We start from the raw sequence: 12,779 nt of genomic DNA, 5'->3' as shown, positions 1-12,779 counted from the left end.
TCTGCCCAGCTCTCCAGCCTGTCCAGGTCATGCTGGATGGCAGCACCCTCTGGACTGTTAGCTGCAGGTGATAACATAACCACCCGGCAAATTAAGAAGGGAGGGTAGACCTCTGGTCTGGTGTGCATCTGTGGCAGAGTGGTGGCCAGAAAGCTTCTCCATCCCATTTTGTCTTTTCTTCTGCAGCTGGTGTTAAGTGCAGCAGGCCATAGGCCTCAGGCTTGGGGATACCAGTGAGGAAACTCAAGCATTGCTCTCCTTCTTTTGTTGGCGTGCTTGCCCTACCCTTGCATGTCTTGTGAAGCCAATGCGGGTACAGAAGAGGTAGCAGTGTTAGAGAGCAGTGGAGACATTACAAACCTTGTCTCTGCCTTGTTTTCCTTCTAATGGGTTTGAGATTCTTGAGTTGCTGGAGAGTAGCTGTTGAGCTGCTGGATCCCAGAGTTGGTTGCTCTTCCTCCTCTCCCAGTAAAACCATGTCTGTGTTGAGCACTGGAGTTGCTGTTGTCAGTTGCTACAAGACCAGTTACGGCTTTGGGTTTTTTCTTCTACCCGAAAATACACAACACAAACTTTGGCCCCTGCTGCCAGCTTTGTTGTCCTCAGGCTGTCCCTGCTTCATGGCCCCTGCTGCCAAGCCTGGCTGCAGCTCTCCTCAGGGTTTGCTCATGCAAGCAGCAGAGCTGGGCTGCTGGAAGGTGGGCAGATCCTAGAGATCTACCTGTGATCTGCCTGGCCAGGTCACTCCAGCCATGCCCTGCCTCTGGTCTCCCCATTCCCGGCTAAGCTGGCATCATCCAAAAGTGCAGCACCTTTCTTGAGGCTCCTGCAGTGGGACCTGCAGTCCTTCCTCAACAGGCTTGTTTTCCAACTCATCTTACCTTGCTACATGGTGCATTTCTCACTAGCCAAGAGCTGTTTTTTTTTTTTTTTTAATCCCTATTACTGAGCCAAGATAGGAGAAGGTTGGCTGACACATACGCTCTAAATTATGCTGCTGTATCTTTGGTGCTGTCAGTCATGTTGCTCCCAGGCCTGGAATTTCATAGGTGCTTGAGCAGCAGGTACTGAAGGATCAAAGGTTTAGATCAGTTCTTGCTGTCAAAAATGTTTTACATCTAATTTCTCCCTGAGGAGGTTTGTGGGGAGGATGGGCTGGCACCTGGGTAGCACATGTTCCCTGGACCATCATGCCCTGTGCTTCATCTCCCTCCACCTGCATGTTGAGGACCAGCTCTGGGTTACAGAAGCAGTTGCCCCTCTGCAAAATAATTGTTTGTCAGATTAGGAGGTGGGTCAACAGTGGTTTTTGATGGTGGTGTGGTGTCTGACAGGCAGGCACTGGTGGGTCCCATGCTCTGGCTTTGCACTGGGGGTTTGCAGGACGCACCATGAGTCAGTGCTTCACAGCCCATGCTGCCCCTTCCAACTGCAGAAAACCCAACCCTGTCTCCTCCGTTCTCTCAGTGCAAGGTAGGGCAGCCTGTGTACTTTCTGGTGGTGTTTTTATGTTGGAGAGGCTGTGCTCTAACTGAGATTTTCTCTGCCAGCACCAGTGTAGCTGCTTGGTGTGGCTTGGTTTGGACTGGCCTGCAGCACATCACTGCATGCATGGAGTGTGTCCATCAGGAAAGCTTTCCAAAAGAGCTTGGGGTATTTTGGTTTGTCGCCAGCAAGGGTTTTCCTTCACTCTTCCCACTCTGAAGAGGAAAGAAAAAAAGCCTTTCTGCTGGAGTTGCTTAGTGCAGGTTGTGCTTCAATGGGGAGCCTCCCACTAAGTGGGAGTCTTGTGAGTTAACTCCAGGCGCAGGAACTGGGGGGCAAGGATGGAGCTTTTCCAGAGCTGGAAATTATTTTCACAAGCTGAGAGTTTTGAATATTATGGCTCTTCTTGTCCTTCCCAGGAGCAGGTTTTGCCTTTGTAAAGGCAGCAGAGCTTGGCAAGGAATTTGGTAAAGCTCTCAAGCAGTTAGCTGACAGAGGGGGAAAGGCAAGCCAGTGGCTTCCTGAAGATAAATAAAGTCATACATATTAACTGCCTTGTGTGTTTCCATTTTTGTTATTTTTCTTTTTTTTTTTCTTGAATATATTTTTATAACATCTGCGTTTTTTTCCCTCTTGTTAAAATAAACCAAAGTAACCCCAAGGCTGAGCTTTCTCTCCCTTGGAGGCACTTTTTCCTTCAAGTTAATATACTGCTGTTATCCATCACCTCTCATTGCTGCTTGGTTTTGAAGGACGGCTGCTTATGGAGGGATAGTAGCATTAATTTCTAAAGCTATGTAAAGATCCCCATGGAAGCAATTACCAGATGGAATAGACCTGGCTCTACCCATGTCAGGGTAGAAGGTGGTGACTGTATTAACAGCACAATCCCATCCTTGCTTGGGAGGTTTGGTGTGGATTAGCCACCTGCTTTTTAATGGGCTGGGTTCAGAGCAGGACTCCATCTGCTGGCTTCTTTCCTCTTCCCTCCCTGCTCCCCTCTCCCCTTTCCTTTCCACCTGATGCATCCCATCCCTGGCTGTCCTCCAGATTATGGGACCCGTGGCTTGGTGGTGAAGGAGGAGACATTCTCTGACCTCTGAGGTCCTCAAGCTCTGTAGTTTGGTAGGAGCTTTGGCTTTTATGCAGAGGGATGAGCAAAGCTCAGCTGGAGTGCAGCTATGGGCTCCTAAATACTAAACAATCTGCTCCTCCTGCTGAAGCCTGGGAAGGCTGTTTTGATCTTCATGTGTGTGAAGCAGCTCATATCTGTCCTGAAAAGGCATAGAAGGAAAACAAAACTCTGTCTGTCCATGCAGGACCTCCCTTTCACCCCTCCATTTACCCACCATGGGTCTGGACTCTTCCCAAAGATGTTTGATCTCTGACGAGAGCAAGCCCAGAGGAGGGCCATGAAACTGATGTTGAGCACCTCACCTATGAAGACAGGCTGAGAGATCCTAGGTTGGTTAGTGTGGAGAAGGCTCCAGGGAGACCTTACAGCAGCCTTTCAGTACCTGAAAGGTCTTCAGGAAAGCTGGGGTGGGACTTTTTACAAGGTCACATAGAGAGAGGATGAGAACTAGTGGTTTCAGGCTGGAAGAGGCAGGATTTAATTTAGACGTTCGGAAGAAAGTGTTCACTATGAGAGTGGTGAGACACTGGCTCGGATTGCCCAGTGACACTCTGGATGCCCCATGCCTGAAAGTGTTCAAGGCCAGGTTGGATGGGGCTTTGAGCAACCTGGTCTAGTGGGAGGTGTCCCTGCCCATAGCAATGGGGTTGGAACTACATGATCTTTAAGGTCTCTTCCAACCCAAACCATTCCATGATTCTTTGGTCCTGGGAACATGCTGAACCTCTCTGGCGTGGGATGCTGCCTTCCTTTGTTTCCCAATTAGAGGCCTGTGTAATTGCTGCTGACCTTGAGGGAAGCAGCTCTGGGCTCTCCCAGTCTGGTCTGCAGGCAGAAGTGGCAGCGAGCCTTGGGGGGTCTGCTCCTGTTAGTGTGGCACAATAACAAATCACAATAACAAGGCACAATAACAAAGATGCTCTTTGCCATCTCCTGACACCATGGTGAGCTCAGAGAGGGATGCCCAGGGGTCTCCCTCTGGTGGGGTGCAATGACAGTCAGGGGAGCTGGCATCAGGAAAAGAGGGAGAGGGCAAGTGTCCCAACACTGGTGGAAGCAGCAGTGTGTAAGAATTGCCATCAACATGCTGGGGACCACCATGGAGCAGAGATGTTGTCAGAGCAGCAGTTTTCCAGCCTTTTTTATTTTTATTTTATTTTTATTTAAATCTGAAATTTAAAAAAATTAAAAATATCCTCAGTGGAAGTTCTTGTAGACTCTTAAAACCTATTTCATCATGTTTACCATCCAGGACTGCTGTTTGCAGACCCATTAGAAGAGTTCAGCAGGCTTATGCTGACCTTGCTTATCCTTCCTCAGGGAGTTGTGGGGGAGCCCGGACCTTTTTTGGTAGTTTATTGGAAAGACTGATCTATACTGTGCTCAAGCAGTTGAGTGTGGTTGGTGATCCGAGCAGTCCCACAGCATCTCCAGGGATCTGCAGGTAGGGGGAAGAGGAGATGACCAAAAAACCCCCTCCATCCTCCTGCTTGTCTCCTGGCACTGACAAAGCTGGGTCTTCTCTTTTCTGCAGTCTGCAGCTTGGTTTGTGATGACCTCTTAAATATTGAGCTCATTATACAGTGTAACATATAAATAAAACAGAAGCAGGCAGCAATGTTTTCCAGGCTTCCTATAATTGGCTTCCTTTTCTTCTTAATTATACAGGAATCGTCTTCATGTGTCAGGCTACCCTGTGGGCCAATTTATTATTTCAAAGAATTAAAGTCTGTGTTCTTTATACAACAAAGTGCTTCTGTACAGCCATGTACAGATGCATGCACCTGATTTTGGGGGTTCAAGAAGGGAGAGCATCTTTCCAAGTGGGAATACAAGTACTTAATTTAATAGCTGGATGTTGTTTCTAAAGTTCATTGTCCTGGATCTTGCACTCTCTCCATCATCATAGGGAGGCAGGAGGTTCTGCAGCATGCTGGAGATTATGGAGATCACCATGGGAATTCTGTGGAATCTGGGAGAGGGGTGTGACACTGGCTGGCTTCCCCCATGCAGCCTCTTACCTGGTGGCCTGATGCTACAGCCAGTGAAGAGGAGCACCATTCAGGCATGAAGTGCAGGCCCAGGCTGCCTCTGGGAGGTGGGGATATATTTTATCCTGGCACTGCATGGCAAGTGCTTGCTTATAAGCACAATGTGAACTCTGAGCTGACTTGCTTTCTCCTAAGGGAAGCCTGGCAATAAAATTTGGCCTTTCATCAAAGCAATGAATCTGTCATCTTTCCCTCCCTGCAACTCTGAGTCCTTTGTGTCTGATTTGCAAATAAATTCCCCATTTTGGTTGCTGCCCTGGCTGTCCATTTTAAAATCAAAGCTTTGTGGTGTCCTTACTTGGAAAAGCATCAATAATTTCCTGGTGGCTTTTTGTGCCGTTGTGTTTGGCCGGAGACTTTAGCAGATTGAAACCTCTGGAGGATGTTTCAGACCCTGCATGTTGTTTACCACAGATAAAGAAAAGAAGATAATGCATACAGCTGGTTCTTGCTGTGATCAGCTTAATGATGTCCCAGTTGCCCTAGCCCTGGGCTAGTTCCTTGCTGTGAATCAGTGGCCAACAGCCTGTGCTGATGGTAGTTGAGCGTGAGGATGATCAGAGGAAGACACTGGAGAGCCTGAATGGGGATGTTTCCATCCAGGCAGTAGTAGCAGCCATAGTTCTTGAAGGTCAAGTCCTCTCCCTGTTATTCAAACTCAAGTTGTCTTCCGTGGCCACTTTTCCTGTTGCCTGATGCAGTAGGTGTCTTAAATTGCCTAAACATGGCACTGGCCTCAGAGCCAAGTGAGAAAGTGGTCTGGAAGATCTATAGGGACTTGTGTTCCCTGCTGAGCTAGCAGAGGAGGAGCACACCCATCAATCTGCACAGGCAGGGAAAGGTCATTGGCAGCAAGAAGCTTAATGGTGAATCCAAGCTTCTTCAGGGGCCATGGCTGCAGGACAGGCTTTGCTGGAGAAGTGTTTTCCTTTTATTAGGTATCTGTATTATTTTATTTTTTTTTTCATTCTTACCCCAGCAGGTGGGATCAAAGCAGAATGAGCTCTGCAAGTTTCCCTTGAGAGGCAGTAAATCACCTCCAGGGAGTGGGAGGTGCTGGTCTTCCTTGGGACAGGTTGGGATCCTGGCAGATATAGGTCTGCTGTGCTTTCCTCAAGGTTCTGAAGGAGCTGCCACTGAACTGCATGGTGTGCCCAGGTACTGGTGCAAGAGGAGGAGCAGCTTCACATCCCTTAGAGAAAGGAACCAGAGCTTAAATCCCTATGGGGCAGAAGACTAATAAGGGGCAGATGATAGTTGGGGCCCAGAGCTTCCTCCATTTCTGGTGTGTGGTTGGTGTCGGCACAAAGCTGGAGAAGGTGGCACTGAGCCAACAAAGCACTTAAGCAGGTATTTAAACAGGGATTGCTGTGGGCTCCTCCAAATGCCTGGAGTTGCTTAAGTTTGTATTTAAGTGTTTGATTGGACTGGGGGCTGTACAGCTTGGGGGAGGGAGTAGGAGAAAAAAGATGCAGCGTGTTACCCTTCAAGAGCCTATATGGTACCTGATGCACTAGATGGGTACAAAGCCTATTCTGCAGAGACCCACAGCCTGATTTTGGCACTGCCAAGCACTATTCAGACAGGGCAAAGACCATGGTTGTGGTGCCTGTGTCTCCCCAGATATCTTGGGGATGGGACAATTGAGATGCACAGCACTGCACACATGGGGCTAAGCCAAGCTGCTGGCATTGGAAAAACTATACCAAAGCACCTGGTTTTGGGTGTCCAAGAAGGAAGAACATCTTTCCAAGTGGGAATTCAGGGAATTTTGTAGCTGGAAGTTGTTTCTAGAGGTTAGTGGCCTGGATCATCCACTCTTCTCCATCATCACAGGGAGGCAGGAGGTTTCTCAGCATGTTGGAAATGATGGAGGTCACCATGGGGATTCAATGGGATCTTGGTGTCACATGGCATGTGACGCTGACAAGAGAGGGAAGAAGACAAAGGCAGTGTCATGCTGCCCCACTTCTTTCCTCTCTGGGGCTGCTGTCCCTCATAGAGCATGAGCTAGCACTGGGGGACAAGGAGGGATGAGCCCTAACCCTGTTTGAAGTATTAAAATCCTTTCAGATGGCATTAGTGCCTGGCTGGTAACAGCTCCATAATTGAACCTTCTGCTTCCAGGGCCCCCTGTGCTTCAGCAACACATTTAACTCTCATTTGTATAGTGCCTGGATGCAATTCCTAGTGAAGCTTTGCCCTCTGCCTCTAGTCTCTCTGAGCTGTGCCAGCCAACCATCCTACCAGCAGAGTAGTGAACAAGCATGGCAAGCAGCATGCTACAAGATATCTAAGTTTCTAATTGTTTATTGGAGCTTTTGCTAGGCTCCAATTTTATTTCCTCCTTCCTGCTTTCTTTTTTTTTTAATGTCTTATTCCAAGGACGGAGGCTCAGCAGTGAGTACTTGGATCAGGGATTATGTAGGGATGAGATTTTTCCAGGCAATTCTGGATGTGAGTTAGGTTGAAGTAGAGGCACATTTGGCAGCAGTCAGACCTTTTTGGGGTCATTGTCACACACCTACAGGCAAATTCTCTTTGCCTGGCCAAAAACAGGAGCTCCACAGCAGCCCTGCCTGCCCTCCAGGCTCCCTTGGGTTTGCTTCCCCCAAAAGGATGTGTACAGTGCCTGCCCAATTCACCTCAGCCTATTGGCAACACCCGGCAGCCCCAAAAGGCAAATGCTTTTTATTTTAGCAAAGGCTTCAGTTACTTATTTTTAAATAGTGCCACAAAGGAAGAAAGTTAATCAGAATCCACTTTTGGCTTGTGCTGTCCCTTCCTTTTCTTCCTGGAAAGCTGGAGGCTGGCCTCAGGGACCAGAGTGACCTTCCCATTCCCAGTCAACAGCAGCTCTGCTTGGGTCAGGATTTTCACCTGAAATGCCCTTTCCCTGATAGCCATGGCACGGTAGCTGATGTGCTGCTGAAGCTGGGCATTTCTCCCAACCCAGCATCCAGCCTGCTACTGTACTGGTGAGGGGTTCCAGGGACTGCCTGTGGGTGCAGGCAGGGGGGAACAGAGCATCCTGTGGGGACGCTGTGGGCCCACAGCTGCAGCCAGCTGGGTTGATCATTCCTCCTTCCTGCTCCAGTGATCCCTGCTGTACTGTAATCACACAATTATTATGCCATTAAAATGTCATATTCACAGAAATCTACATAAACAAGGCATTAGCAGTTGCCAGAAAATTGTATTTTTACTGCTAATGACCTGCTCTCCCCCTTAGCAACACTTTCTTTTTTTATATATTTTTTCTCTTTTTTTTTGATCCATGATTTAAGACACATGACAGATTACATCTTTGCACTGAGAGGCTTTTGATCTTTAATGTATGCTTGCAGTGAAAAGCTGTCCCTGTGCTTGCTGCACGGGTTTGCTATTTGCCCTTCACTGGTGAGGCACTGGGCAGTTTTGGGAGATGCCTTTAGTGGGTGTTTTTTGGGGGGGGGGGTGCTTTTACTGGGTAGTTTTGGGGAAGTGCTTTCAGTGGGTGGCTTTGGGGTTCTTTTTAGTGAGCTGGTGAAGAAGGCAACTGTCTGTGAGCCCAGCTCTAGGGTGGGTGCTGGAATGAGATGGGAGGTCCTCTGTGCAATGAATTTTGTCCTTTTTGCCTGGGGAGGTCCCTCTCACTGACCCTTCTGGGGACCCCCCAATGTGCTGCTGGAAGGGGCAGTACTTGTTTCTCTGAGCAGCTGGATATTATTTTGCTTTCCTTCCTGAATACTCATAGAATCTCTCAAACTCTTTTAAGCATTGACTGGGTTTCCTTTCATTAATATCAGCCACTAAACTGCAATGTTAGAAGAGAGATTACCTAATTACAAGAAAAACAAAGAAAATTTATTACTAGTACATGAGGAAAAGTGAATATGAAACTTGGAGAGAGAAACCCTCTAGAAGATAAATAGAAAGTCGAGTAGGGTATTGACTTGATCCTTTTCTAGTGCAGGGTAATTTGGCTTCTAAAGTGAGTTGGATCATAATAAATAAAATTTAGATTTCTGCACATCAGTTAAATAACTCCCAAGACAGAATTCTAGTGTGAGGAAGATGTGATAATACATGGCAGAAATATTATAACGAAGACCTTATCCAGTCTCTTGCAATGGATGTGCTGTTCCTGGGTGAGCAAAGGGGATTTCTCCTTACCCTTTAACATGCCTTGCCTGATCAGATGCTGAGAGACAGGCAAGTCCCTGTATGTGAGTTGGGGATGTCTCCTGCCTCCCACTGCTTGCATAGCTGTGAGATTTTAATGTGAAGCCCCTGCTTCGTGTTCCCTCACTGCTTTTTTTTCTAAGGCTGATGCCCATGTGTGTCCAAGTATCTTGCTCCAATTTCAGTGACCCTTGTGGGGAGTTAAGGATGGAAAATTGAAGAACATCTAGAAGATCTGGACAGGAGTTGTGGATCAAAAGCACATAACCAGGCCTGGGTAGCTACTCCTGGCTGAGAAAATTAACCCAGTCCCCTGGGCTTGTTTTGTGTCCACATAGTGATTAAAATCACTCTTACATCTCCCATTTGGCATCTTTTGGTCTTGATCTCAGATATATATTTAGCGACTGATATTTAGAAACCATCCTATTGATAGCTTTCCTCATCCCAAAAAGAAGAGCCTTGGCAAAACAAAGTGGGCTGATATCTTTTGGGTGGAGATTTCATGGGACTATTAGTTTTTCACTGTGATGGGAACCAAGAATGCAACCCTTGGATGCAAAGTATATCCAGGGCAGGATGAGAAGCAAAGGCCATAGGATAAGCCGCTGGTTATTTGTCCATGTATCCATTTTCCACTGAGATCCCACAGTAACAGGACAGCAGTGGGGATAGATGGATGCTGGGGAAATGCCATCCCAGACCTTGAAGCACATGCGAGGACCCTCCCGTTCACCAAACTCCTGCTTCTGGCCTTGCCAGATCTTTGCTGCCCTTGCAGCTTGTGCAGAAGCTTCATTTTTTCTGGAGCTGCAGCTACACACAGGAATCCACCAACCTCCTGGCTTGAGCCATCAGATGCTTGCTTGTCTGGATGCTCCCCTTCTGTCTGATCCAAGGCTATTTGTTTTAATTGACATTTAAAATGTATGTATACACATCTAACAGCCTTAAGTGCCATGTGGCTACTTTTAAAAAAACATTTCTCTTCCTACTAAGTTTGATAAAACCAACTTTCACGTTTCTTCACTACATTGAGATTTAGAGACTGCAACTCTGCAGCAGTTTTAATGGCCTCAGACCCCACCTCCCTCCCCCAGCCCCATGATCATGAAGTTGTACAAATGTCAGGCCGTCAGTGACTCCAAGATGCAATTGCCTCACTTTTCCCTGATCTTGTACTGTGGTGTTCAACCATGTCTTACAAGATGCCTTGTAAATGGTATTTTCACCCTTTGTTTGTCAGTCCTCCTAAAAGCCCAGTACATCCTCCTCATAAAACTTCTGCAGTGATCTTTCTGGCTTCATAACTTTCTCACAGCCTTGAATAACTTTCTCCTGATCCTGAATAACATTCTCCCAGTCTGAGTGGTTTCTTGTCAGGGGTTTCTTATGATCTTCCCTGCACGAGGCTAAGAACTGGAAGAACTCCTTAGGAGGCCTGTGGGGTCAGAGCTGAGGGAGAATGAATTCAACCCTGTATCTGGAAGCTGCTGCATCCTTGGGCTCTGTTGGCTTTGGGGTGTGCTGGTGTTGTTGTCTGGGCAGAGTGGAGCATCCTGTGGCTTGAGGCACCTGGCTTGGTACTGCCATGGTTCACTTGCAGGAGCCAGTGCTTCCTTCTCATCCTCCTAGAGCTACAGAAAGCATGCTGCCAGATGTGAGTAAAATCAATTATGGGATAAAAATCATCCATTTCAGAAGCTTTACTTTGTGCTATTAGCAGGCAAAATCCTCTTTGCTATGGTGTGAACTGAGGAGGGGGGGAAAAAAAAGAAAGAAAGAAGATCAATTATTGGATAAGATCACATTTTTCTTTGGGGCTGAGATGCCTGTAAGTGTTTGCATCCCTCCTTGTTACACGTAGGCTGGGATCAAAGAGGTTGTTCTGCTGTAATGATGAGATCTTATTATGCTGCAGTGTTCTGGCTGGCTTGGCACTGTGCCACTGAAGAATTCTTAAACCCCCAACAGCATCACATTGGTAAGGGATGCTTAATGCCCCCCTGATGGGAGCAAGCCACCAAGGGATGCTGAAACCCACTGGTGGCTATCAGAGCTTTTGAATAACCTCAAAAAGCAGCTCCTCCATCCTTTTGAAGGGGCAATGACATCATGGGCACATTCTTACCCTCTTTTCTCCCAGCAGTAGGGCTGAAGGCCTAGGTGGGAGACCTGTGGTCAGTGTGGCCCAAAATTCGGCTGGGAGAACCACAGCCCCCTTATTCTGGGGTCTCATTGATGAAGCTGTCCCTGGGGCCAGGGTAAGACTGTGAAAATGTGGGATTGTGTTCGAAGGAACTGCTCCTTCCTGATGTTCCTTTCTTGCCTGGAGGGTTACAGGGATGAAGGGATATGAGGTGCAAAATACCATTGTTTTTTGACTAGAGAGAAGTGAAAACCCTAACAAGACCTTTGTGCTTTTGTATTTCTTGAGACTGTGCTGTTTGAGAGAGGGATGCACCAGAGACTTGAATTTGTTTTCAAATTAGTAATTTCAAATTCAGATTGGCAGACTCTCCTTGACAGGCTGTTTCAAGAAAAACCTAGGAAAAAAACCAAAACCTGAAGACATAGTGAGGCTCCTTGTTATCCCTGCTTTTGCCATGCTTGGCAGTTCCGCAGGACTGACCGACTGATGTCTGGCAGGGCTTGGGGGGACCTCTGAAGTGGGGTCAGATGTCCTCCAGTCTCTTCGGTCTCTAACAGGGCTGACTTTGTATGCACAGGGCTCAGATGTGGACTGGGACGACCTTTGGGATGAGTTTGAAGAGCGGAGGTACCTGAGCGCCCGGAGATGGAAGGGTGGAGAGGACCCGTACCGGCTTCATGCCTTTAACCAGCGGGAGAGCGAGAGGATCCCCAGTGACCGTGCCATCCGTGACACCCGCCACCACAGGTTCTTCCTCCCTCCTGGTTTCTCCTCACAAAACTTCATTTTAGGGGTGGATAGTCCCATTCCTCTTCAGGGCCACGCTTTTGGGATGCTAGGTGGGTCTGGGCCATGCACCCATGCCTAGTGGGATTGGTTCTGACTGCGTTGTATTTTTAGGATTTAATCTTATACTTGATTTCTTGGTATATCTAGCAGTCCTAAGCCTATTAATTTAAGCCTGTATAAATTATTCCAGGACCACAGGGAAATAAAGGGAAAAAAATTTAAATTCAGAAAAGTAACAGGTATGCAAGTAGTGGGTATTGCCACGATGGGTAAAGTTCTCTGGTGCTGGGAGCTCTTGCTCTGCAGTATACATGGTGAGACCGTGCAAGGAGTATAAAATAACTGTTGAGCACTTATTTTTCACTGCAGAGAGAGGAGTTAGTGTGGGGAGAATGGGATTATTGGTTAAGGAGGAGCAGAGGAATTTAAGAACTTGTTGGATTACTGGGTGCTCCAGCAGCATCAGGCTCAAAAATAGCCTTCAATACCCAAAGGACTTCTTGGGAGAGGCAGGGAGGATTGTGGTGAGAGTTGCCTTGTGGTACTCCCTCACTGCTGTCAATGTGAGAAGGGCAGGGTGCAAGTTTTGGTGCTGGCTGTGGGTGCAGCTGTAGACACATTCAGGTTGCCATTCCAAACTCATTGGGGAAGAGCTGCACTTCAAAGCTGCAGGTCACTGATGGCCAGTGGGATTGATTGCTGGACAGAGCAATGATGTAGTGTCCTGCTGGTGCGGGAAATATTTCCAAGTTTCCTTTGATGCAGTTTTCCTCCTTGTCTTCGAAGGGTATCCCTGACATATCCCTGGCCCCCACCAGTGGTCTGCACCCCACAGCCAGTGCAATCCCTTCCCGAGGAGCTGCGCTCGCCATTACATCCCAGCCCTCTGGCAACAGCCATCCTCTTCTGCTTTCTCCTGAGAGCCCTTCTGGGGGAAAATCCTGCTCCAATGGGGGTCTCCTGCTGGACACAGCCATGGCATCTTGCTGCCTGGGCTACATTT

General features: G+C 47.7%; 1 protein-coding gene across 3 annotated transcripts in view; it reads left to right on the top strand.

The window, feature by feature from the left end:
- GALNT14 (polypeptide N-acetylgalactosaminyltransferase 14) overlaps nt 1-12,779 on the top strand; it is an 89,646-nt gene that overhangs the window by 23,930 nt on the left and 52,937 nt on the right. For all 3 annotated transcript variants that reach the window (XM_071739871.1, XM_071739870.1, XM_071739872.1), the window contains exon 2: nt 11,565-11,734. In XM_071739871.1, the coding sequence (XP_071595972.1) occupies nt 11,565-11,734 (170 nt within the window). The remainder of the gene's footprint in view (nt 1-11,564; nt 11,735-12,779) is intronic.

This window comes from Heliangelus exortis, chromosome 3, assembly GCF_036169615.1.
Source record: "Heliangelus exortis chromosome 3, bHelExo1.hap1, whole genome shotgun sequence".
NCBI classification, from domain to species: domain Eukaryota; kingdom Metazoa; phylum Chordata; class Aves; order Apodiformes; family Trochilidae; genus Heliangelus; species Heliangelus exortis.
This window is presented reverse-complemented; position numbering and strand designations above follow the sequence as displayed.